The sequence below is a fragment of the Schistocerca americana genome, chromosome 1 (assembly GCF_021461395.2).
Source record: "Schistocerca americana isolate TAMUIC-IGC-003095 chromosome 1, iqSchAmer2.1, whole genome shotgun sequence".
Taxonomy (NCBI): Eukaryota; Metazoa; Arthropoda; class Insecta; order Orthoptera; family Acrididae; genus Schistocerca; species Schistocerca americana.
In genome coordinates this window covers 695,015,777-695,043,261 of record NC_060119.1, presented here as the reverse complement: position 1 = coordinate 695,043,261, position 27,485 = coordinate 695,015,777, and the positions used below count along the sequence as shown (strand labels likewise).

Genomic DNA, 27,485 nt, shown 5'->3' with positions numbered 1-27,485 from the left:
ATGAGTAGTGTTTACGAAAAGAAGGTATGACAGTCTGTTTTGTAATCATGGCAACAGAGTCCTTTCTCAAGCGGCCCCAAAAGGTCAATAATATTGACAATATTTCCCGGATGCGCAGTAATATTGACCGTCTCACTCCTAAACTTTCCTAGAGATTCCGCAATAATATCAAGAACATCAAAAACTTTGGATATATATTGCGCTTCATGGAAATATTCTGTAGTCTGTGCGCAGTATTGACACTATCCTTGACAGTCTTTTTGCGTGTTGCACAAGCCAAAAAGATTACGTTAGGTTCGATTCGCTAATGTTATGTGGGAAATGAGCTCGAAACAAGACAAAATAGCATTATTATTAGAGTCCTCGTAATGTAAAATTCGGCATTGCAAGGTTTGGGCAGATGAGTAAAAACTTGGAAGTGATAGAATGATAAAGAATATGATTTGTTCCTCAGAAAATATAAGGAACGGCTGCGCAGGAGGATGCTTCCAAAAAATTTAATTAATGTAAAATTGTGAATAAGAGTATATATAGATATTTTTCTCTGTGCATACATTACCACCCGAATATAATCCTTTAGCGCACGTATTGTTGCACGGTACGTTTCCATAACCATGTCTCAAATAATGTAAGGCCGAACAGCACTTTTAAGTTTCAAGTCTTCGAAAGAACTGCCAGTAGCAAGATATCGTAGCGTAATAAATGCTGACTTAGTGCAACTGGGCCTCGCAAAGTATTATTTTGTTTTTTGGTGATGAGGACATGGGCGGCTGCAGAAGGTATGACAATGTATAGCGAGAACCATTTCTAGTAACGTATCGATCATTAACACACCTACAGTTACGCTAATCTTTTTTTTTTTTTCGTACACTCTCAGTTCTCTCAGTAAGTTATCGTGAGTCTACTTTGACATTCCTCGAACGAATTTTCCATCCACCTTTTTTCTCCCTGCTACAAAGTAGAGCAGTCATCGCAGTAGCAGCATATTCATCGTCCAACATTCCGAACCACTTTTTTTGCACAATAGGCTACAATTGACAATAGTGTTTAGCAGCCTAGTGTGAACGTCAATAATATTGCACAATGTTGTGCAGTATTGTTGACAGTCTAGAGGCCGTTTTATGGTATCTAGTCGAACACATCTCGCAACTGCAAAGAATGAACGTTTGACCTTAGTTTCCTCATTCAGATTTCGCTGCAACACCAAAATGTGGGAATGCAATTTTTTTACAAAATTTCAATTCCACATAACGTTGTTGTCCAAGTATTCCTCGCATTCTTGAAAAGTTAATTTGCTTCCAATTTCCTGACTGTTTTCAATGTCATTACATTAATCGCTCGTAACGTCGCAACGTTGTAATTCGGAATGTACGTTGTTGCTATAGGATATCATTACGTTGACATATTTTGATCTGATAATCTATTTAACGTAAAACGCAACACCGTCTAAAGTAGTAATGGTTTTTGTCTCTATACAAGACGGGCTGTAGAAGCCTATGTTGCTAAGTATGGTCGTGTTTGTGTTTTGAGACGGTCTCAACCTAGACAGAAACGTTAGAAACGACAGTGTAACACAGATTCTCTGAAACTCAGGAAATAAAAAAGAAACAGACAATTATAAGCTGTATATACCCTTTGCATAAGGCATGAAAAACAAATACTGTGTTTACGCCACGTAAAATTAACTTAAAAAGTTAAAGATTGAGGAACCATTTCAAGCAGTGATGTGAAGCATCCATTTATACATTATCGTATTAAACAACGATTCTACTTTAAAAGTCACTACAGCTTTCCATCGTATACGCACGATTAGTTGCTCGATACAGAGTTCAAAAGCCTCTAGTTATGAAGATATACTGTTCGACGAACAAAAAGGTTTAAGAATTTCGATTGAAGCAAAAATCTGATGTTACCATCACAGTATTTAAAAGCGAACGGTTTGAAACACACCGACTTCTAAATGTAGGAGAGCACATCAATAATAAATAGAAACTTCAATTGGCCCTAGAGAGATGTAATTAAATTTCATATAGCGCCCTCGCTTTTATAGACAGGAACCCCCGCGTTCTTTGTATTTTTTTCTTTTTTCACTGGAATCGGATATTTGTGTTCCGTCAATGCTACGCTGGAGAGTGCGAGAGGACACCGGTGGCGCTGGATGCTTAAAAAATTAATAAATAAAATTGAATGAATAACTAAAAGCAAAGTGTGATAACTGTAAAGGTGTACTTCTAATCTTGAAAAACGATCGACTTTTCACATAACTGTGCTGGAGTAAACCTGGCAGTATTTGTGGTTAAGTGCTGTATTACTTTCACCTTAGCACTGGATGAGAAGCTTTCAAACATTTTTATGGGGTGAGGTGCATACTACCTTCAAATTTAAGACAGAAATAAATTACTATTCGTTGTGGCATTATCGCCACACTCCTCATTTTGCTTTTATGAATTAAAGAACCCAAATAACAGATCATTATAAATACGAATCTCTTAACACCGAGGATGACAATAAGATTTAGAAATGTAAATAGGAATAAAAATACCTCGTTTCTTTCGTGGCTATAAACTGCCGACTTATGGATGGATTCCACACAGCGTTCTACTTTTCTGTTCCATGCACAATAAGGGAACTCTGCATTTATGTCAGTGACTATGGAAAGCTAACTTTAATTTCACATTCAACGTTCATCAATGGAATTTCCTGCCTGAGAGCTACGAAGATGACCAACGCTTCCAAGTTTAGCCAAACCAGTGGTCCGCGTTAGACGCCACGCGCTGCAAGTAATACGAAACCGCACAAAGAGTTAGCATCTGTTCTAATTTCAACAGCTTGTAATGCCTGCGAAACTACGCTAAAAGGCTGCTGGAAAAACGAAGCCCGTCTATAGTTAAAGTTATTAGTGCTTACAACGAGTACTTACGAAGTATTGAAAGTGCAGAAAAACTGGTACCGTCGAGCTGCAAAACCTTGTTTGCTACTGATGCCACGGTCGCTGGCTAGCGTTTTCGTTATCTCACTGAAAATGAAAAAGAAACGCCTGGTAAAACAAAATTAATAATCACTTTCTATAACTGGCAGGAATATAGTGCGCACTATTCGGTTTTTAAAGTGTGCGCTACGGCGCTCTTATGGAAAGATGCGTGGAAATATTGTTTAAATATCTCTCGTGACGATACGAAACGTCTTTGTGTACAACAACAATTATGTTAGTTTTTTTCTTTCACTGCGATAAATTTAGAATAGAGGAGTGGAAATAAGTCGCAAGTTATACGGAAGCGCGCACGTCAGTTTAAAATAGCAACTGATAATTTTATAATTGCTGGGGAGAAAAGCGTTTATTGAAATTGTTTATTGCTAATGTTGTCTTACCAGAGGGAATGCAGTGATGCTTCATAAAGTTCGCTGTTCTAAAGAACGTCGTTCTGAAACTTTTAACTACCGCACTTCGCACCCTCCATGTCGTTTCGTCGTCTACTGCCGACAACAGATGGCAGCACTTCATCTCCACAGATAACATAGAAATGAATGTCGGAGATGCTTACTGCATTGTGAAGCAGGTGCAGGAGGTCGTGTTAAAGATTGCGGAAATGCAGTGTGTACAAATTTCGAGACAGAATTTATTTATTATGAAGTAGTTGCGGGAGTATGTTTTTCTGACGTTAACCAAGAGTTGTGTCGAAAAATGGAATAATGACAACTAAATCTGAAATTAACCTCCAAAATTTCTATGTTTACAATTCTTCGTATGGGCAGAAGGAAGGGGAGGTAGGACCCATGACGCTTATTTTTATGAGAATTGCAGGAAATCTTAATTAGTAAAGAGGAAACTGATATTCTCGTTGCAGGAACTCAAAAATATATTGTATTATTACCCGCCGCAAACAGACGTCGATACTCAGATGAAAAATGTTGGCCTTAGTGAAGCAATAATTAAGTTTACCGAGTAAGTATATCGGATGCAATTCAAGTAACTATTACTTTTGGAGCAGTAGTCAACAGATCATTTTGTTTGTTTGTTTTTCTTTTTATGATTGCAGTACTTTCAGTCCAGACCTACCATGTGACTCACTACATACACAGAAGACGAAGCAACTTTACTATGAACCAGAGAGCGGTTTTTGGATGGTGATGGTAATTAGGATTTTTGCCTGGCATTGTAAAATTTCATTGGCGAAGTGCCGTCAAAACATAGCACAGTTGTTTCGCCATATAACCAACAGAAAAAGACAAAGTTCTAATCAGTTAAAACATGCAATAGGGAATAACATGTAGAATCCATATTATTACCAGTCGATATATATTTATTTTTCTGAATGGGTTAGTAACTATTTGATGGTTTCCATTGAGTTTATTTATAGTAGTAACAAAACATTACAATTACACAAGCCTACCAATTTACTGAGAGCAATCTAGCCACATTGGGAGACAGTGGACACACAAATTATTTGTTTGCCAGTAGGAATGCCCCTGCTAGGCAATAGTTCTACTGTTTTTCATGTGGCTTTACAAGCTCAGTGAATATGAAGCCATTCTAAGAGCAAAACACAGTAATATGAGCGGAAAATTATTTTTTCAAGTGGGGGAGAGTAGTTGTGATTCAGAATTTACACACACACACACACACACACACACACACACACACACACGCGCACACACACACACTGTTCTCAATGTTTTCTTAAGATTATTTCAATTGCTAACTACTTCATTTGAATCTGATTCGAAAATAAAATTTCTAATTTACAGACTGTGAACATTCCTTGCGTCTCAAAGACGAAAGATGATACAGAGTATTTGGAATATCAGAGTGATGATGTCCAAGACACTGTCTATTTGGCTGTGTTAAAACAGTCATATCAGATGTTTCGCTTGTTCAAGAACTCATTCACAGCCATTCTTGATAGTAAGGATGGAGATGTTGGATACTTGAAACAGAAACTGGAAAATTTCTTTTCAAGAGTAAGATTTTACTTTTGTGTTTCCTGTAGAATTATGTAATGGATACAATCAATGTTCCTAATGTTCTGAGTATTGTCAAATCAACACACATATAAATTGCACTGGAAAACTTACTGAGGGTATTAATATTCTTGGTATTTAATGTACTTGGGTATCTAAATTATTAATTAGTAAATGTGCGTTTATTGTTCTGTGGTGTTTTTAAGTTTGATCAAATGAGCCCTTTTCCAGCCCACTCTCCCCTTATTGAATTATGTATAATGCAGTGTCTATCTATCTCTCTTTTTTCTTTAAAATTTTGGATCAAGTGATATATATTATTTTTATATCTGGGGGGGGGGGGGGGGGGGGGGGGGGGATCTTCTGAATTTTTCCTATCACATTAAATATAGGAATAGCTAGTGGCATTAAATCTGATCTTTGCAGTATCTCCTCACACTGAAGCTCAACCATTGTGACATACTGGATGTATTTCAAGGAATTCAGTTCCTTCCATTAGATAAACAAACATTCCTCAGAGTGCAGTGTTTTGTTAACCTCATTGAGGCTATGTTCCAACAAGTGAAATATACAGCCTTCCTGTACAATGACCAACTAGTCTGGTAAGTGTTAATTCATATAGAAAATGAATTGTTTCCTTAAACCCTAACATCTTGGAAATAATTCCCTAATTTTTCAGGAGTGGATTAGAGCCTTGTGATATGCAAGTGGTCTATAGGTATCTAGTAACAAGTCTTCTTCCAGCTCACTTAGAGACAGAGTTGCAAGGTGGATCTATGCCCCGACATCCAACAACACAGTTTTCAACTACTCATTATGGAAGGTTTGTTGCACTTCTTATTTTGTAAATTTCTGTGTGGAAGTACTGTACAATTAATGAGCAAACCACACCATGTACAGGGTTATTCTAAATGATGGGCCTATTTTCAAAACTTTTTATTTACTCAAGTACAAATCCAAAATGAACAGGCTTTATGGGCCATTCCATTGGAAATCATCGCATGGGGGTTGCATCATGGTTACAGATTTTAATGAAATTTGGTACAGTTAATATCTGCACTAAAGTAAGTTCATATATCAGGTATTGCAATTTAAATACCCTGGCGGACTGAGCCAGGCCCTCCCAAAGTTACAATTTTTGGCCAAAAATAAGGTGCCACCATGTGTGATATACTAGCTCCTGTAGTAAATCAAATACAGCCAAAAGGTGGGTCTCATTTGAAAGGTAACACCTCTCACTTCTAGGAGAAAGCAAGGATGTGTTGCAATGGGCCATGGTTTGGAAGTAATACATGGGCAAACAGCTATACAAGTTACCACATTTTTGCAAGTTTCCAATATTTTTTATCTCATGTATGAATGATAGTACTGAAACATCATTTGGTGTGTGTAGAGAGGTGATAAGACTAAATCCATAAAACAAATTTGGTTATGTTACTTGCATGCACACATAGACTTTTTGGATTTTGCAAACTGCGAAATTGTCAAAAGTCAGTATTTGGGACCTTCCCAAATGCAATATGTGCAAGGTTACAGCATGCTGCAAATTGCTTCATTATGTAGCTTCTTTCTAAGTCTAATTACCCCCCAAAATATCTTTGTGTGACTCCCATTTATTGTAAGTCATTTAACAATGGTCTAATACAGATATACCACATATTATACCAGGCATTCCACGAGTGAATGAGCCTATGAGTGGAAGTTAAAAATGTGACAGTCATGACTGTGAATAGTTTTAATCAAATCCTGAGGCACTGAAGTTACATGTAGAGAATATAATCATTCTGCAACCTTTTTTTTCCCTTTCGTTTATCACCATAATCTTAGAGAAGTTACACTTGTGGGTGGTAGTAGTAAACAGTAGATTGTCAAGTTTCCAATGATTTAACATCATTATTGACAAACAGTTCATTGTTGCAACGATTGCCCAACGGTATTGACAAATAGCTCATTATTAAGCATGTTTTCAGAAGCATACCTAGAAAACTGCTAAACTAGTAGGCATCACCAAGTTCGTTTGCATTAATCTTTTTTTTTCCCATCTGTCACTAAAATCGTGCATTGGTTTGTGATAGTAAGGAAAGACTTTCATTTCATTGAGTCATGCTCAAGAACTACTGAATTCTATAAGTTATAATTTAATTAAAGTCGTTTTTTCGTACATAAACAATGTGATAGATGGTACATGCTACTTGTGATGGATGGGACAATTTATATGAAATAATTGGGTTAAAACCTATCCCCCAAAGCATCAAACCATACACTGCTATGTTTCAGGGATGTTTTCTGAAGTGAAGTGTCCAAATTGAATTAAGTTAAATTCAACATTAAATTTTTAATTTTTCACTCTGTTTTATTTTTATGGTGTTAATCCATAACTATTAGTTAACTGCAGACAAAAATAATGGTGAATCACTGAAATTGCCCATCAGTCTTGTCTATTTAAAGAAATCAAGGATTTAAATTAAACATTTTATTTTGATATCCCTAACTCCAAATGCCCCATCCGTCATTTGTGGAGAGCCTGATGCATGTAATAATAACTCTTCAGGCTTTCCCGGCGAGATCTTGACATGTGGAATAATCGGGTCTACTGCCGGATGTTTGTGTCGCTCTGGCACAATATTTCGGCCATGTAACTCGTTGCCTTCTTCAGGTGCTACCCGAGACTGCCGTGTTGGAGGATCTTGTCTAGTATTTATGCCCAGAGGGCGCTGGGTGCTCTCTTTGCTGCCCGCGCCCACCTGGCGCTGCTTGTAATGTGTTGTCTCTTCCCCGGTGTTCCCTCGGATGTCCGCGCCCGACTTGGGTGCCATCTGTGGCAGCTCTCTGAGGCCTGTCCTGTGTCGGGCGTTCCGTTCGCAGTCCGCGCCCACCAGGTGCTGCTCCTGAGGTTTTTACCCCTCCCTGGTGCTCCCACGGACGTCCGTGCCCAGCTCGTCCACCATCTGGTCGTGGCAGTTGTCTGGGGCCGGACCCGCATGTGGCGTTCCGTTCGTGGTCCGCGCCCGCTTGGCGCTGCTCCCGAGGTGTTGGCACTTCCCTGGTGCTCCGACAAACGTCCGCGCCCGCCTAGTCCACCATCTGCAGTTGTGGCAGCTGTCTGAAGCCCGTCTCGCGTCGGGGGCTCTGATCGCGGTCCGTGCCCTCCTGGCGCTGCTTGTAAGGTGTTGTTTCTCCCCCGGTGCTCCCTCAGACGTCCGCGCCCGACTTGGTCTCCATCTGTGGCAGCTCTCTGAGGCCTGTCCTTTGTTGGGCCCTCAATTCGCGGTCCGAGCTCTCCTGGCGCTGTCCCTGCGATGTTGGCACTTCCCTGGTGCTCTGGCGGTCATCCGTGCTCGGCTCGTCCATCATCTGTGGTCGTGGCGGTTGTCAGAGGCCCGTCCTGCGTCGGGAGTTGCGTTCGCGGTCCGCACCTGCCTGGCGCTACTCTTGCAGTGTTACTACTTCTTGAGGAGTTTGTTGGTTCATTTCGTTGAGCCCTGATAAGCTCCAGAGCCGAGCTGAGTTGGTAACCGTTGTCTTGGTTTATTAGGTTGTCTGTGACCTTGATCTCAGAGAGCTGCCACAGATGGCGCCCAAGTCGGGTGCAGACGTCTGAGGGAACACCGGGTAAGAGACAACACATTACAAGCAGCGCCAGGCGGGCGCGGATGGCAAAGAGAGCACCCAGCGCCCTCTGGACAAGATCCTCCAACACGGCAGTCTCAGGTAGCACCTGAAGAAGGCAACGAGTTACGTGGCCGAAATATTGTGCCAGAGCGACACAAACATTCGGCAGTAGACCCGATTATTCCACATGTCATGTAATAATAATTTATGGGTCAATGGAAGTGGCCTATTCCACCCGTCTGCTTTGAACTGTAATGTTTGTAGATGTCGTCTTGTTGTTTGATGCTGCCCTCGTGGTGGTGGTGGTGGTGTGTGTGTGTGTGTGTGTGTGTGTGTGTGTGTGTGTGTGTGTGTGTGTGTGTGTCCGTCCTTGGTGTTGGATGTGTGAAGTCGCTGGCAGTGCCCCTTTTTTTTGTGTGGCTACTGTTGTTGGGTGTGGATATGACGATGAAATGTAACAGTGCTTGCTATGTTACAGTCAGAGATGTAGTAGGGCATATTGTCCGTGCTTTTAGGTCTGTTCTTCTTGAGTTGTGATGTTTTGTGTATGTATGGTGTATTGAATGTGTTTTAATTTATGTAGCGAAGTTTGATGTTTAGATTTTTGAGATAATGTGGTTTTGGTTTTATTTTTTTAGGTGTATGTATCGGTTTTTTGGCATAAGTAGTTGTGGCTGACCTATATAAGTAAGGGAAATGACTGATTCCAATTTTCGTTGTTTTAGTTTTAGGTATTGATGTTTTGGTATCGTCAGCTCTGGTTGCCCTATGTAGGTCAAGGAAAATGTCTGATTCCAATTTTCATAATTTTAGCTGTAGGTGTTGGTGTTTTGGTATTGTCAGCAATGGTTGACCTATATAGGTCAAGAGAAGTGTGATTCCTGCAGATTTTTGTTGGTGTAGCAGAATGTTGTATTTTTTTATTTGCATTTTGTGTGTTTTGGGCTAGTGATGTGTTTTTTTTCTGTTCTGTTTAATTTGTCCTCACCCTAAAACCCTCAATTTCCTGCAGTTGTCTAGGTTGTTTGATTATATTTTTGGAGGGAGATGTTATTGTCTTATTTATATGTATTTTCGTGTTTGTTGCCGTGTGTACGTAGTGACGTCATAGGCACCATATTGATGACGCCCTGGATCAAAGCAGATGGGTGGAATTGGACACTTCTGTAATCCCTAATTTATTGTTTTTATGTACAGACAGCAACCTAACACATCACCTTTAATACAGTTCTGCCAGCCCAGGAATTCTAATTGGTTCACCACCACCATTCAACCACAGCTCTGCTTGCATTGTGCACAATTGAATCATCTTATGAGGAGTGTGCATGGCACTACAGTTCAGAATGGAAGTGAATCATTAAGTGTAAACATATGTGTGATTATAGAGATGAGACAAAACACCTATTGGCTGTTTGTACAGGATTACAAATTGATGATGAGGAAACTTTGTGTTACCATCATGAGAAGGTATACCTGGACAATTTTATATGCATTTCTGGTCACATATGTGACAAGACTGTGGCAAAAAAATCTGAGAGTTATTTCCACAGTGGTGTGTAGGCAGCTTTCCGGTAATGTTAATCTTACACCTGGCAAATCTCTGTGTTCAAAGTGTCATTGCATGATTGACACCAGTATAAGGTGTAACCAAGAGAATGAATGTTTAATAGATACTAGTGACAGTTTTTGGCCTACTGAAAAATTTGTATCTGCAGGGAATATGGCAAGTAGTGCTCTCAGTGTGTCACCACTTACAAAACAACATCTAGGTAGTAGTAAAAAAGTCTCACATGGCAAAATGAAGTACAAGAAAATCTCCTCTGCTGTTCATAAGCACTTGGAAAAGTGTGTCGAAATTACATTACCTAATGATGAGGATCATATCCCTTCAACTTTCACCCAGACTGACTTTGCTAATCTTATTGAATAGCTAAAAGAAAAATGTAAAACGGCTACCTATGAAATAAAAATCAAGATTATCAGTCTCCTTCTTTCGAAGTGGGCAGTTGCATATTGTGCTAGGGAATTTGGGGTGTCAGAATATTAGGTTTGGAAGGCCAGGGCACTGAAGGAAAATCAAGGAATCTTGCCTGATGTGATGCACTGTGGTCGTAAGTCTTTGTGTGATAATGTACAACATGCTGTTTGTACATTTTATGAAGATGATGAGTATAGTTGTTTGTGTCCAGGGATGCAAGACTTTGTATCTGTCTGATCGGAATGTGGTGTTAAAGAACACAAGCTGAAACGCCTTGTTTTAGTGAATTTGAAGGAGCTGTATGCAGCCTTCAAAGAGAAGCTCCCACTTATAAAAGTGGTTTCTTGAAATTTGCACAGTTGCATCCCAAATAGTGTGTACTCGGGGGTGCTCATGGAGCCAATACTATGAGTGCTTGTATTTGTCACCAGAACATGAAGCTGATATTATATGTCACCAAGCTTAATAAGACAACTACAGACTTACTTGAGAAGATTGTCTGCTCCACAGAAAGTGAGGACTGTATGTTACATAAGTGTGATAAATACCCTGGCGTGCAATGTATTTCAGCTCTTCTTGGAGAATCGGAAGCGCTGTGTTTGGCTGAAGATGTCCAGTATGTGCAGTGGATCACAACATATTGGGGTACATTGATATCAGTCGTGGAAACAGTTGATGATTTCATACGCAATTTTTGCAACAAACTGGAATTGCTGACAAATCATCATTTTATAACAAAAGAGCAATCACGTTATCTAGCTTCACTAAAAGAAACACACAGCCCAACAAAGTGTGTTGTGATTCGAGTTTTTTTCTGAGAATTGCTCATTTATTGTACAAGATGCAGCACAAGGATTTCACTGGCAGGTGTCCCAGGCCATTGTGCATTCTTTTGTAGTTAATCTACTGAAATCAGGGTCATCATCATCAACTGTAAAGACGATGTGCATAATGAGTGACTATCTCATTCATTCAACAGCTGCAGTACATTATTATCAGAAAACTATTATTCCCCATATAAAAGATGCAATGCCACTCTTAGGAAAAATTCACATTTCAGATGGAGCACCATCTCATTATAAAAACCAGAAAAAATTTTAAAAAATCTGACGGCATTCTGAGGACTTCAGAATTGATGCTGAGTGGCATTTCTTTGCCACTAGCCACAGGAAGAGCGCCTGTAATGGAGTGTGGGGGAGGGGGGGGGGGAGAGGGAGACACGACAGTCAAAAGACTGGCTGGCAGAAGGAGTCTTCAAGAACTTCATGACCCAATCCTCACTGCACAAGGACTTTTCGAATTAGCATCACAAGAGATAAAAGATATTCAGTTCTTCTATCTCTCCTCAGAAGACATTGAAAATAACAGTGCAATGCTACTGAATGAAAGATTTGACCAATGCAGGGCAATTCGAAACACAAGACAGTACCACCACTTTATGCCTGCTGGGAAGGGTGTTTGTTGTTAAGATGTATCAAACTTCATGTTCTGTGAGATGCAATGTGGGTTATCTGTCACACAATGTAGAGGCACAACAGTCTCCAGTACAATACGAAGCAGTATCACTGCAGGATATCAGGCTGCCTGCTTACATTATTTGTGTCTTCTATTCTAAGTGGTACCTTGCCTTGGACTGTTCTGAAGAGAACCAAGATGTTTTGGTGGAGTGCCTGTATCCGCCTCGACCAGCTAAAGCTTACTTTTTAACCAACCAAGTCAGCTGGATGAAACTCGGGGACATTCTAAACACAAATATTCTGCCAAACACTATAACAGGCAGACAGTATGCACTGGACAGGGCAAATGAAATTGAAATACTCCAGTTGTTTAACAACTTTCAGCAGTCCAATTGAGGAAAGGCACCGATCTTCAGTGCATGTGCTTCCTATGTAACTTTCTATTTAGATAATGATTGATGTGTTCAGAGTGTAAAACATGTTATTTCTACTAATTCAGGTTGAATATGTTGCAGAATAATGGGTCTCTTGTGTCAAATTCTGTGGCACTTACGATATTGTCCTTATCGACACGTACACGTTGTTAAAGAGTACAATAAAAAAAGTACGTGTTGGAGTAACAGACAGAAATTTTGGGGGTAATTAGACTTACATACAAGCTACGTAATGAAGCAATTTGCAGCACACTGTGATTGGCACACATTGTGTGATTTTCAACAATTTTGGAATTTTCAAAATCCAAAAAGTCAATGTGTGCATGCAAGTAACAAAACCAAATTTGTTTTATGAGAATTCAGCCTTATCACCTCTCTGTGCATACCAAATGTTGTTTCAGTACTATCATTCACACATGAGATTGAAAATATTGGAAACGCAAAAGTTTGATAACTTGTGTAGCTGTTTGCCCATGTATTACTTCCAAACCATGGCCCATTGCAACACATCCTTGCTTTCTCCTACAAGTGAGAGGTGTTACCTTTCAAATGAGACCTTTTGGCTGTATCTCATTAAGTACAGGAGCTAGGACGTCACACATGGTAACATTTTTTTTTTTTTTTTTTTTTTTAAGAGGAAAAAAAAAAGACCAACATTGTAACTTTGGGAGAGCCTAGCTCAGCCCCCTGGGGGTCTCACATTTCAATACCGGAGATATGAACTTAATTTAGTGCAGATATTAACTGTACCAAATTTAATTGAAATCTGTGACCGTGATGCAACCCACTTTGGCTAAAATCTGATGATTTTCAATGGAATGACCCTTATAGCAATGAAAAGAGGAAGTGTCAAAGTTTTTTTTCATGATGTTTGATATCAGTTTAATAAATTTAGTAATTTGTAATTAATTAGCTTTTAATAATTTGTAAATATAATTAAAAATGTGATAAATGTTACAAATGTTCAGTGTGGCCACAGTTGGCTGCACGAGAAACATCAACATGGTAGCCAAACTCGTCCCACACGCGAGAAAGCATATCTGCTGTTAATGAGTGCATGGCGGCAGTGATCCAGTTCCGCAGATTGTTCAGAGTGGTTGGTAGATGCAGGATATAAACAGCTTCCTTCACATAACCCCATAAGAAATAGGGTGTGTGAGATCAGGAGATCTTGGTGGCCAGAAATGCGGAGCCAGGTCCTCAAGACCCCTGTGACAGATACATCTCTGAGGAAGGGAGTCATTCAAAAAGCCTCTTACATCTCAGTGCCAATGCGGCGGAGCTCCATCCTGTTGGAAAATGAAGCCCTGGGAGTCTTTCATAACTTGAGGGAACAGCCATTGTTACAACATGTCCAGGTACATGATTCCCGTTACAGTTCTTTCCGCAAAGAAAAAGATCCATAAACCTTTGTACAGGATACGGCACAGAACACCTTGATCTTCGGTGAGTCTCTTTCGTGTTGCATTGGTGAATGTGGATTTTCCAAACCTCATATACGAACATTGTGTCGTCTGACTTTTTCATTAAGGTGGAACATCCTTCACCGCTAAAAATTACACGCTGTAGAAATGCGACATCCTCCATCTTTGCTAGCACATTACAACAAAATGCGAGACGCTTTTCTTCGTCATTGGGGATGAGAGCCTGCACGAGTTGTAATTGGTAGGGCTAGTACAGCAAAGCCACCTCAGAACTTTCCATACAGTTGGTTGGGGTATTTCAAGTTCTTGACTGGCTCTATTGGCAGACTTACTGGGACTGCACGCAAAACTTTCTTGAATCTGTCGGACATCATGCTCAGACACATGCGGTAAGCCTGTGCTTTTCCCTTTGCACACACTCCCAATCTGTTTAAATTGCTTAAACCAGCAGCCAATGCTTTTGCGAATTGGTGGTTGAATACCGAATTTGGTACGAAACGCCCGCTGCACTCAATTTTTGCGAACTCAAGAATGCAGAAAACTTTGTGCTCCACAGTCGCCCTCTGACTCACAATTGACCGTGAAATGGAATGACAGCCCTATTGCCACGCAAACTCTACTGGCCACTTCTGAAACCATCACTGTCCACCCGCCGCCGCCCACCAAAAACTTTGAACTTCCTCTTTTCATTGGTATAAAGCTTGTTCATTTTGAATTTGTACTTGAATACATAGACTTTTTGAAAATGGTCTCATTTTTTAGAATAACCCTGTATAATCACAGAGAAATATCCTTTCTTTGTTTGAATAATAAGTTTCTTAATTTTTAGTCTAATTCATATTTATCTCAAAAAAGATGATTGTTGTAAAGAAAACATTATGTCCTTCCTTTGTTAATAATGCTAATGTTTTCATTTTACTTAAGTACCTGTTCGTGTTAGTGCAAGTGCAAGCAGCTTTCGACTATTCCATGTGATAAGTGTATTAGAGGTCTTATGTTTTAAGTTTTTATGTCCATTACTGTCAACTAGTTTGAATGTGTCAAACTAAATCTGCCCTCTAACACAAAATCCTAAGATTAACTGAAGACTTAAATATGGCTTTGTCAACTTTCAATAAAACTTTCAGCATAACCTAGACCTTGCCGTACACTACAGCTTACTCTGTCACCACGACCTACTCTGCTTAAAATAATATAGGTGCAAAAGAAATATTGTCAGTGTTCTGTTTGCACACCTATGACATCATAACCCACATCATCACCATGTCACCAGATTAAGCTGACCTGGTAGTTTCAGTGGATCCAAATCGCGTATCTGTAGTACTGTAGAGATTCCATAGTTCGAAAGTGTTTGATTGAGTTGACTTGCAGTTGTTAAATCTTTGCCTCATTGGCAGATCTGATGTAGTTACAGCTTCCAATGGACCACAGTGAGTTTGAGTCACGTATTCTTTTGTAACCCATTCAGCAAGTCTTACGAACCGGCATTGTCATGCACATCACATAAGATTGCAGCCCAGTTGTGTAGTGTTCTGCCCATTTCATCTTCATTTACTGTCAGTAACCAGTGAAGTTTACTCTTCATCTGCACACCTTGCCATGAGTAACACTGCGCAGTGCCAACTTCTCTCCATTTTGCACTCTGGTCCAACTTCACTGGGTAAAGATTTTCATTCATTATAACACTTTTCAAGATTGGCAACGTAGCAGCCTCCCTCTATCCCCTCCTTCTGCCACTGTACATAAGTAGACTCTTTCTTGTCCATACTACAACCCCTCCTCCACCATCACCTCCACCATCTCTCTCTCTCTCTCTCTCTCTCTCTCTCTCTCTCTCTCTCTCTCTCTCTTCTCTCCCCCCCCCCCCCCCCCCCCCCCCCCCCGCCTCACCCTTGTCTTAACAGATATTGTTGTGTACTACATGCTCGAATGAAACAGTGTTGTATTATGGGGTCCAAACTTCTATCAAACTATCCATATTTTGATTTTTCATGATTTCCTCAATTTCCTTATGGGTGATTCACATAAAAAAGATATGGTCAGTATTCTTCCCTAACATTATGTATTCCAAGCTCTGTCCCCTCTCTGACCCCTAATATCCCTTCTGTCTTTGTGAAGTCTACACAAAATGGACCCTTTGAATGAGATGACACAATGACATAATCTCAGCAGCAACATAGATTATACACTATATGATAAAAACAGGCGTATATAATGCAGAATTAACCACGCGATTTCACAAGAGGTCCCAAATGAGGGAGGGAGTATTGTGTTGTCAATAGAGAAGCATTACCACCAGAGTAGGCCAGTCAGGAGACATAAGTGATTTTGAATGTGGACATTTCAGTCCTTCTAAGCTGCCCAAGTAGAATGGTGGTGACGAAGTTGTGAAGTGAAAATTTGAAGGGCCAACCCCAGCTAAACCAGGACTAGATAGATCTCATGTACTGACAGATAGGGATGGTCATGCAAAGACTGATAAGGATGATCATGAATTGCAGAAGGCAGTTGTAAAAAATTGCATGAAATCAGGGGAAGGAACCACTTGTCATTTCTTAAGTGCAGTCCAGCTGGGATGATCTGGGACGATGACTGTGCATAAGGATTGAAAAAGAGTGGGATACAATGGCTGAGCAGCTTCTCATAAGACATACATTTCTGTAGTCATTGCTAAGTGATGCTTGAGGTGATGTACAGAACAACGCCACTGGATTGCGGATGACTATGGAAATGCTCTACCATCCGAGCTACCCAAGCACGACTCTCACCCCGTCCTCACAGCTTTACTTCCACCAGTACCTTGTCTCCTACTTTTGCACTGCAGAGTGAAAATCTCATTCTGGAAACATCCCCCAGGCTGTGGTTAAGCCATGTCTCCACAATATCCTTTCTTCCGGGAATGCTAGTTCTGCAGGGTTCGCAGGAGAGCTTCTGTGAAGTTTGGAAAGTAGGAGATGAGGTACTGGCGGAAATAAAGCTGTGAGAATGGGGCATGAGTCTTGCTTGGGTAGCTCAGAGGGTAGAGCATTTGCCCGCGAAAGGCAAACGTCTCGAGTTCGAGTCTTGGTCCAGCACATAGTTTTAAGCATTACTGCTATCATTTGTAGTGCCAAGAGTGACGTGTAGAAGAAGAGGTTTAATGGTATAGTTATGTTTTCTGTAGTTAAGATGTTAAGGTGTGGTGCGCTTATTGCACTTAAGAAAATGCTAAATGTGTGAGGATATGAGCACATTTGACAACATGGTGTATTATTGTCAGTAGAGGAACAGTTCAAACACAACGATTGATTGTATCAGCTTGAAAGTGCACCCTGTCATAAAGTAACATCTGTGAGGCAATAGTGTGTGAACAGTAACATTCCTGAGATAAACTGGCATACCCAGAGACCCAAATTGAACCCAATGGAACACCTTTGGGATAAACAACAACATCAATTCTGCTCCAGATGCCAGTATCCAACATCAATGCGTTCGGCTCTCGGGGTAGAGTGGGCAGCCATTCCTCCATAGACATTGACACTTCTTTAAAGTTCTCCCCTGCAGAACTGAAGCAATCATAAAGCCAAAGGATAGACATACCCCAAATTGATTTCCACTGATAGGTGTCTGGGTACTTCAGATCAGATAGTATACACCATCGCCTGTGGTACTGAAAGCTTCCAGAGTGATGACTAGTTGAGAGAGCTACCATGCCAATTTGAATGTCTTCCAAAAATATAATATGCATCTTGTTAAGCTCACAGCCTATTGATTAAAATTTGCTGAGCTTGGTTGCCTCTGCAACGTATTGACTGTTGCTCAATAAATCTTTCTGCTCTAAGTTTGCTTTAGCTGCTTAAAATTTCCCAGAAATGCCATTTGACTGTAACGTATAATTCGTACTAAACATATTAAGATACTTCAGTTACACACAAACTTTTTCTTACTTTTAACGTTTGTAAGCAGCTGGTAATTGCCCTGACTGCTGTCAAATGATTGATGGCTGCTGCAAATCAATGTGTTGAAAGAGCTCCCGAGAGTCGTGTAGCTGTGATACCTATACGAGAGGTACCTCAAGTACTATCCTCTCTCCTTTGGATCCTGTCTCCTCTGCAGCAACTACAGGATCAGTCATTACCTGTCCACTTGACTGCAACTTACGTGTCAATGGTAGATCAAGGCACCCTGTACAGGATGGACAAGGACCTAGGAGTACTCAGGGTGTTGTACCAACAAGTTTGAGGTGCTGTCTTTCACTGAAACTGAAACAAACTGAGCCAGTTTTGGGGAAACCTGTTTTGTGCGGTATCAGGAGGAGGCAAACACAAAAGGATAGGGGTCTATTAATCATCGGCGGTTCAAATGTGTGGGGAATGATGGTACCCCTTAAGGAAATGGCAGCAAGGGACAGAAAAGGACTTGAGGTGCACTCAGTGTGCATGCCTGGGGGCTTCATTCAGCATGTTGAAGAGGCTGTTCCAGCAGCCATTGAGGGAATAGGATGCAACCAGCTGCAGATTGTGGCGCGCGTTGTAGCAAATTATGCATGTCATGTAGGCTCAGAGGTCATTCTTTGGTCATTCCAATGACTGACAGAGAAGGTTGAGAAGACCAGCCTTGCATGTTGGGTTTCAACGAAGCTCACAATTTGCAGCATTGTCTCCAGAACTTATCGTGGTCCTTTGGTTCTGAATTGAGTGGAAGGACAGAACCAGAGACTTCGAAGGTTTTGTGACAAGCTAGGCTGCGAATTCCTGGACTTCCGCTGTAGGGTTCAGAACTGTAGGGTCCCACTAAATAGGTCAGGTGTGCGCTACACAACAGAGGCAACTACTGAGTTAACTGACCATGTGTGGGGTGCACACAAGGGTTTTTTAGATTAGGCAACTCTCCATCCAGTTCAGATAATGATAGCTGGAGGAAACCCAGAAGTATCAAACTAAGATTGAAAGAAATGCGCCCCCCCCCCCCCCCCCAGATGGATGTATTAAAATCCTAATGCTAAACTGCCAAAGCATTCACAACACAGTGCCAGAGTTTGAAGCACTCGAGAAAACTAGTGAAGTTCATGTAATACTAGGTACAGAAAACTGGTTGAAATCTGAAATTGATAGCAGTGAGCTTTTTGGGGAAAATTTAAGTGTATATTGAAAGGTTAGGCAAATGGAAAATGGACATTGTGTATTTTTTACAGTAGACAAGAAACTCATTTCCACCGAGGTAGAAATTGAAGCTGCTTGTGAAGCTGTCTGGGCAAGATTCAGTATCATGGGTGAGCATAAAATAATTGGATCCGTATATAGTTCACCAGACTCATCTTCTGATGTAACCGAAAACTTCAGAGAAAACCTAAGTTCACTTGTCGTAATTTCCTCAGTCATACTGTAATAATCGACAGAGACTTTAATCATCCAATAATTAATTGGAAAAAATACAGTTTTGTTAGTGGTGGGCATGATAAGACATTCTGTGAAACTTTACTAAATGCCTTCTCTGAAAACTACCTAGAACAGATAGTTAGGAACCCCACTCATGATGGAAATATATTAGATCTAATGGTAACAAATAGACCTGACCTCTATGAGAATGTCCTCATCGAAACTGGTATCAGTAACCAGCTGTGGTAACAATGATTAACAATGTGCAGAGAACAACTAAAACAAGCAGAAGGATATATATGTTCAGTAAACTAGATAAAAAAACTCAGTAGTGTCATATCTCAATGAGGAGCTTGAAACTTTCTGCTCAGGACAGAAATATGTAACTGAGTAAGGTAGCGCAGTGATTAGCACACTGGACTCGCATGCGGGAGGATGACAGTTCAAACCCGCATCTGGCCACCTGATTTAGGTTTTCTGTGATTTCCTTTAAACTGCTTCATGCTGGGATATTTCCTTTGGAAGGGTACAGCCGACTTTCTTCCCCATTCTTCGGTAATCCAAAGGGACCAATAACCTCACTGCTTGGCCCGCTCCTCCAAATCAACCAAAGTACCAAGCAACCAGGAATATGTATAGAAACGATGGCTCAAATTTAAAAGAATAGTTGACCATGCACAGAAACTACGAAAGGAACAGAGATTACTGCGTAATATGTGAAAAACAAAGCATAAGGCTATAGATAGATACTGAATGAAATGCATTTGGCTGTCAAGGGAGCAGTGTGTGCTGCCTTCAATGGCTATCGTAGCAGGACATTGACAAGTGATCTTTCACAGAACCCAAAGAAATTCTGGTCATATGTGTGGCTGTTAGCATCACTAAAGTTATTGTCCAGTGAAACTGAGGGTACCAAAGCAAAAGCTGAAATGCTTAACTCTGTTCTCAAATGTTCCTTTACAAAGGAAGACCAAGGGAATTGCCCCAGTTTATCCCTTGTACTACTGAAAAAATGAATGAAGTAAGTATTAGTGTCAGTGGTGTTGAGAAACAGCTGAAATCATTAAAATTGAACAAAGCTTCAGGCTCCAATGGAATCCCTATCAGATTCTATTCTGAACTTGTGGCTGAGTTAGCCCCTCTTCTAACCATAATCTATCGTAGTGCTCTCGAACAAAAAACAGTTTCCGGTTCTTGGAAAAAGGCACAGGTCGTACCTGTCTACAAGAAGTCTAAATAGAAGTGATCCACAAAACTACTATCTGATAGCCTTGACATCAATGTGTTGTTGAATCTTGGAACGTCTGAGCACAAATAGGTATCTTGAACAGAATGACCTCCTCAGTGCCAACCAGCATGGATTTCAAAAACATCGATCATGTGAAACGCAACTCGCACTTTTCCCACATGACATACTGAAAGCTTTGGATCAGGGCAACCAGGTAGATGATATGACTACAATGTCAGTGAGTCACTGTTAGAATCGGCAAACTCCTACAAAAACCTGGGTGTAACACTTTGTAGGGGTATGAAATGCAATGATCACATAGGTTCAGTCCTGGGTAAAGCAGATGGTAGATTTCATTTTGTGGGTATAATACTGGGGAGGTGCAGTCAATCTACAGAGGAGATTGCATACAAATCACTCATGCAATTGGTTCTAGAATATTGCTCAAGTATATGGTATCAATACAAAATAGGACTCAACGAAGGGCAGCATGAATGATCACAGGTTTGTTTAATGTGTGGGAGAGTGTCACAGAGATACTGAAGGAACTGAACTGGAAGACACTTGAAGATAGATGTAAACTACCCCAAGAAAGTCTGTTAACAAAGTTTCAAGAACCATCTTCAAATGATTACTCTAGGGATATACAACTCCCTCTGTATCGTTCATATAGGTATCATAGGAATAAGATTAGAATAATTACTGCAATAAGTGGTGCAATGGGACATACCCTCTGCCGCGCACCTCATGGTTGTTTGCGAGCACAGATGTAGAATTTTGTGCAACACTAGTAAGAATGCCTTATTTGAAAATTGGCTAAAAACTTCATAGTGAACTCTTTCATTTTTGTTATTTGTATAAATACCCATTGGTAATATGCATCAGAAAATTCACCAGAGACTTGTCTGTAATCCAGTTTTAGTTTTTATGACAAAAAGTGCATTAAATGTGTCAAAGTTTGCCAACTATGCCACAAATGTAAACATTATGCTATGCTACATACAAGTCAGTCTGGTACTTCAACCTTTTCTTGGTGTTCACATTTGTTGTCTTTGTCTCGACCGGATTACCACCACCTTCCAGCCGAAAATAGATGTCGGGCTACACTACAGATAAGTTTGTCACTACAACAACACTGTTGTAGTTTTTTTTTAAGGGGGGGGGGGGGTCTCGTAAGAAATTGTGAACTGTAGATCCAGGTTGTTTGGAGTTGGAGTAAGGCCCAGGTTGTTTGCAGTAGTGTTAGATTAGATTAGATTAGATTAATACTAGTTCCATGGATCATGAATACGATATTTCGTAATGATGTGGAACGAGTCGAATTTTCCAATACATGACATAATTAGGTTAATTTAACAACATACCTAAGTTAATATAACAACTTTATTTTTTTGTGTTTTTTGTTTTTCTTTATTTTTTATTTTTATTTTTTTATATTTTTTTTAATATTTTTGTTTTTTATTTTTCTTTTTTTTCTTAATTTATATCTAAAAATTCCTCTATGGAGTAGAAGGAGTTGTCATTCAGAAATTCTTTTAATTTCTTCTTAAATACTTGTTGGTTATCTGTCAGACTTTTGATACTATTTGGTAAGTGACCAAAGACTTTAGTGCCAGTATAATTCACCCCTTTCTGTGCCAAAGTTAGATTTAATCTTGAATAGTGAAGATCGTCCTTTCTCCTAGTATTGTAGTTACGCACACTGCTATTACTTTTGAATTGGGTTTGGTTGTTAATAACAAATTTCATAAGAGAGTATATATACTGAGAAGCTACTGTGAATATCCTTAGATCCTTAAATAAATGTCTGCAGGATGATCTTGGGTGAGCTCCAGCTATTATTCTGATTACACGCTTTTGTGCAATAAATACTTTATTCCTCAGTGATGAATTACCCCAAAATATGATGCCATATGAAAGCAATGAGTGAAAATAGGCGTAGTAAGCTAATTTACTAAGATGTTTATCACCAAAATTTGCAATGACCCTTATTGCATAAGTAGCTGAACTCAAACGTTTCAGCAGACCATCAATGTGTTTCTTCCAATTTAATCTCTCATCAATGGACATACCTAAAAATTTGGAATATTCTACCTTAGCTATATGCTTCTGATTAAGGTCTATATTTATTAATGGCGTCATACCATTCACTGTACGGAACTGTATGTACTGTGTCTTATCAAAATTCAGTGAGAGTCCGTTTACAAGGAACCACTTAGTAATTTTCTGAAAGACAGTATTGACAATTTCATCAGTTAATTCTTGTTTCTCAGGTGTGATTACTATACTTGTATCATCAGCAAAGAGAACTAACTTTGCCTCTTCATGAATATAGAATGGCAAGTCATTAATATATAATAAGAACAACAAAGGACCCAAGACTGACCCTTGTGGAACCCCATTCTTGATAGTTCCCCAGTTTGAGGAATGTGCTGATTTTTTGTCCAGTCAGTATTTTCCCTTTTGATAAGAACATATGTCAGAGTGCTGGTCTTGTTATACATAGTTATTGATTGCACATTGTTAATTAGCTGGGTTGACAACAGAGCGTATGTCTTTGAAAATCATTGGCCAAAGACCATTATCAGTAATCTTAATGTTAAAGCAGTACCAATAAATCGATCACTTCAGTATCATGTTAAATAGATATTTTTCACTTTGGCTAATGGGACGGCTAATCATGCCATTTGTCAAAAGCAAGTGTTTGATATCAGTAACAAATATGCTTTAGAAGTGCCAGATTTTTGTGCTAATAATTGGGCCATGTTGTGCAAATGGGTTTTAGGGAGTACAGTATCCCAGTGTACAGCCAATAAACATATGCCAAATGAATGCATGTGTCCTTTGTAAGAAAATTACATTTATCCATGTACAGTTTTACCTTACCGGGAACTAGCTGAATATATGTGAAAAGTGTAGTTCTGTGAGCCAATAGCAGTGCAACCTGTACTCCCCATGATAGAGAAACTAGGGAAGTATGCTCCACAGTACATAACAAGAACAGCTGTATTCCTTAAGGAGTAAGTTACAGGAACAAATGTTTCTAACTATGGGAGGGAAGTGGTAACTCTAATAGCATTCCTGAGGAAAATATAGCATACTGATGAGCTCCATAATACACAGGCAGATTCATCTGTGGCAACTGCTTATGAAAATTAAATAGTTTGGAATTTTAATAAAAAGTTAAAACTTGATTTCACCTCTTCTTTGTGCAAGGTCATTGCTGTAAACCCACTGTTTTGCTAGCTTTTGTTTCTGGTGTAAATTGGTGGACCCATGCCTCATCCATAGGCACAAATCAGTTGGATCTTTTTAAAGCAGTTAGGAAATGTTAAGGAATTCATTTTTAAATCTGCTTTTGCTTAGTGTTCAAGAAATACAGTGCCCATCCTGCACAAAGATATCTCATTGCTAATTCTCCATGTAAACTTTACCATACTCTTTCTTCTAACATACCTGTGATGTCAGCTATGCCATACACCTGTAATCACTGACTATCCACTTTAATACTGTCGACATTGGTGTTTTCATCTGTGATTGCATTTTAAGAATAAGCTTCAAGTAGATGTCTACATCTACACCCATACTCCGCAAGCCACCCGACGGTGTGTAGCGGACGGTACCTTGAGTACCTCTATCGGTTCTCCCTTCTAATCCAGTCTTGTATTGTTTGTGGAAAGAAAGATTGTCGGTATGCCTCTATGTGGGCTCGAATCTGGTTCAAATGGCTCTAAGCACTATGGGACTTAAACATCTGAGGTCATCAGTCCTCTAGACTTAGAACTACTTAAACCTAACTAACCTAAGGACATCATACACATCCATGCCCGAGACAGGATTCGAACCTGTGACTGTAGCAGTCACGCAGTTCCAGACTGAAGCACCTAGAACCGCTCGGCCACAGCGGCTGGCGGCTCGAGTCTCTCTGATTTTATCCTCATGGTCTCATCACAAGATATATGTAGGAGGGAACAATATACTGCTTGACTCCTCGGTGAAGGCATGTTCTCGAAACTTCAACAAAAGCCTGTACCGAGCTACTGAGAGTCTCTTGCAGAGCCTTCCACTGGAGTTTATCTATCATCTCCATAATGCTTTCGCGATTACTAAATGATCCTGTAATGAAGCACGCTGCTCTCCATTGGATCTTCTCTATTTCTTCTATCAACCCTATCTGGTACGGATCCCACACCGGTGAGCAGTATTCAAGCAGTGGGCGAACGAGTGTACTGTAACCTACTTCCTTTGTTTTCGGACCGCATTTCCTTAGGATTCTGCCAATGAATCTCAGTCTGGCATCTGCTTTACCAACAATTAGTTTTATATGGTCATTCCATTTTAAATCACTCCTAATGCCTACTTCCAGATAATTTATGGAATTAAATGCTTCCAGTTGCTGGCCTGCTGTATTGCAGCTAAATGATAATGGATCTTTCTTTCTGTGTATTCACAGCACATCACACTTGTCTACATTGAGATTCAATTGCCATTTCCTGCACCACGCATCAATTGGTTGCAGATCCTCCTGCATTTCAGTACAATTTTCCATTGTTACAACCTCTTGATACACTATAGCATCATCCGCAAAAAGTCTTCAAGAGAAGTGTAGTCACCTGTAATTTAATCAGAAATTTCTTACTGTGGAAAATTAGGAAGTGTGTGCTTTATAAACTGTCCAAAACTTGCTAAAAAATTCTGTTGGTCTGAAATTTTGACTCCAAAGTATTCCTATTGATCCAGTTGAACTACACACATGGAACACAGCTACTTAAAAAGTAGTATAAAAATTCTCTAGATCAATTTGACAATTGACTTATTTTGTTGTACAGCATGTACCAACGTTACTTTGCCCCTGTTTATGAAAACAATCCAAAATGTTTCTAGTTAATCAACATGGAGGTGTAATAAGGGGAGTTATGACATCACAAAACTGTAGTCAGTGTCTGCCATCTTAGAATGGGCAAACAAAAGCTTGTGATGGAACTGTTTTGGTAAAACAAAATGCCAACTTGCATCATTTACAGGTGTACTGTTCATTCTGATTATAGTCTAAAGTGTAAAGGAATTACATTTCATTCATAAATGAACTCATTCAAGTGATATTTTCTTTCATACAGATGAATTATAGTTGTGTTGCATGGTTTTACTGTAGTAGTTTTGTTTCTGCAATTTGACTTCAGATTTCCTATCAATACAATTCAAAGAGTGCTCTATTTGAATGTTGTAAGAAGGAAATACTGCAAACCATCCACACACAGCGAAATGCAATGTTCTCAACATTTCACAGTTTTTATTAATCTAAGAGATGTAGCCATAACTGTAATATAATTATCTCTCTCAGATTCTCTGTAATGAAACATATTATCCACACATTACAGGTTCGTTACAGGGCCCCAAAATGTACAAGATGGTACTAGTAGTACTGGGAAAGTTCCTAAAGTGTATATCAACCATGAATCATCTACTGAAATGTTTCACTTAGTGGTTTATCGAGCTCTTAGTGCAACAGTTTGTCTCTTCATTGATGGTAAGTAGAACATAAAGTATTTTGCACATAGGGTTGTGACCTGTCAGAATTACACATGGCAACTGTTTATTAGTTCAGGTTGTTCATAATTTTGTTATTATTGCTTCAGTAAAATATTCTTGTAGTGATCCAAGAAACTGTAGTTTGACAAGTCACTTTCTGCTTCATTATTGCCACAGCTACAGTTATTACTGCTACGCAGATTTAGCAGATGAAGTTTTGCTTCATGAAACTTCAGCCATGGTAAAAACTGAAGAAAAAATGTAATTTTGTTAATATTTTTTCTTGTTCTTCCATTAATCTTGTAACATTGTAGTGAAGATAGTGGATACAATCTCATGGAAAGGCGCATTTGTCAGGCGTAGAGTTCAGAGCCTAATGCGACATTTTCCATATTGTTAGTATGCATGTTACATTGCAGAAATCACTTATAAATGATTTACAGCTGAATTGGATATAATTCGTAACCTTCACTCCTTAATGTGGCTTGGTGTTTCCAGGTAAATTGTCAGACTACAGATACAAACGTGTTGACTTTGATCCCCAGTCACTTCAGGAATTTTGATTCGTCTCTTATCAACTCTTTCACCTGGTGGCAATGTTTGTTGATGTGAATTTCAATTGTAGGTTGATGACAACTTTATCTAATCACTCCTTTACCTATCTGATTTTTGTGTCAAGAGCACAACCAGTTTTTCTTAATTGTTTCATTGTATAGCAAAATAAAGAAGTAATTTGTTAGCTCAGAAGTATGTGTAACAAAAACCTGGTCTGCATTTAATTATCAATGTAAAAATGAAAGTGGAGTACATGAAACACATCTGCTTGAACTTAGGATTGATTTGGGAGTGTTTAATATCCAGTTTAAGAACATTATTTTATGAATATACAGCCTTAATTTCATGAATAAAATCATGTCTCCTCCCCCCCCCTCCCCGCCCTTTGTACATCTTCAATGTGGGCTTGATAAGTTATTTTCCACTCCCCAGAAATTGGTTGTATTTTGTGGTATTCATTAGGACCTTCTGGTGATCTGCTTTCACATTTTGTCTTTGATTAAGAAACTAATGTCTTATGTACTTTTATGAAAAATGTCATTACAGGTTCATTAATACTGAATATGGATCTGTTTAAACACCTTGATATATTCTTGGGACCACAGCTGACAACACTGGTGTCTGAAGTAGCAGAACACTGTTCTAAACAAGCTGCTAACAGTGGTGCAAGTTCACCAGATTCTAGTCCTAAATTTGTATACTTTAACCAACTTAATTTGGCTCAGAAAACAACTGTGCATCTTGATAACAGAAGAACAGGAAACATAGCAGTTACACCTGAAGTTCTGAGGTTATTAGCAGACATAAATGCTGATAAGGAAAGGTATGATAGACACACTTAAAACAAAGTTATTCAAGTGTTCTGAAGTAATAATAAGTATACAATTGATTAAGGCAGCAAAATTAAATTATGTGTAAATAAGATATAAAAGGTATATTAAGAGAATTTTAA

General features: G+C 39.4%; 2 protein-coding genes across 2 annotated transcripts in view; one reads left to right on the top strand and one right to left on the bottom strand.

Annotated features, from left to right (window-relative positions):
- Window positions 1-3,501, bottom strand: part of LOC124609405 — a 501,321-nt gene extending 497,820 nt beyond the window's left edge. Inside the window, exons 1-2 of the mRNA XM_047140070.1 lie at window positions 3,370-3,501; window positions 2,921-3,016 (exon numbers count right to left, since the gene is read on the bottom strand). The gene's annotated coding sequence lies outside the window, so the exon portion shown is untranslated. The remainder of the gene's footprint in view (window positions 1-2,920; window positions 3,017-3,369) is intronic.
- A 3-nt stretch (window positions 3,502-3,504) lies between these two features.
- LOC124609442 (vacuolar fusion protein CCZ1 homolog) overlaps window positions 3,505-27,485 on the top strand; it is a 47,580-nt gene continuing 23,599 nt past the window's right edge. The window contains exons 1-8 of the mRNA XM_047140073.1: window positions 3,505-3,765; window positions 3,846-3,943; window positions 4,038-4,131; window positions 4,747-4,959; window positions 5,386-5,561; window positions 5,639-5,782; window positions 25,828-25,976; window positions 27,080-27,356. Coding sequence (XP_046996029.1) covers window positions 3,691-3,765; window positions 3,846-3,943; window positions 4,038-4,131; window positions 4,747-4,959; window positions 5,386-5,561; window positions 5,639-5,782; window positions 25,828-25,976; window positions 27,080-27,356 — 1,226 coding nt within the window. The 5' untranslated portion in view covers window positions 3,505-3,690. The remainder of the gene's footprint in view (window positions 3,766-3,845; window positions 3,944-4,037; window positions 4,132-4,746; window positions 4,960-5,385; window positions 5,562-5,638; window positions 5,783-25,827; window positions 25,977-27,079; window positions 27,357-27,485) is intronic.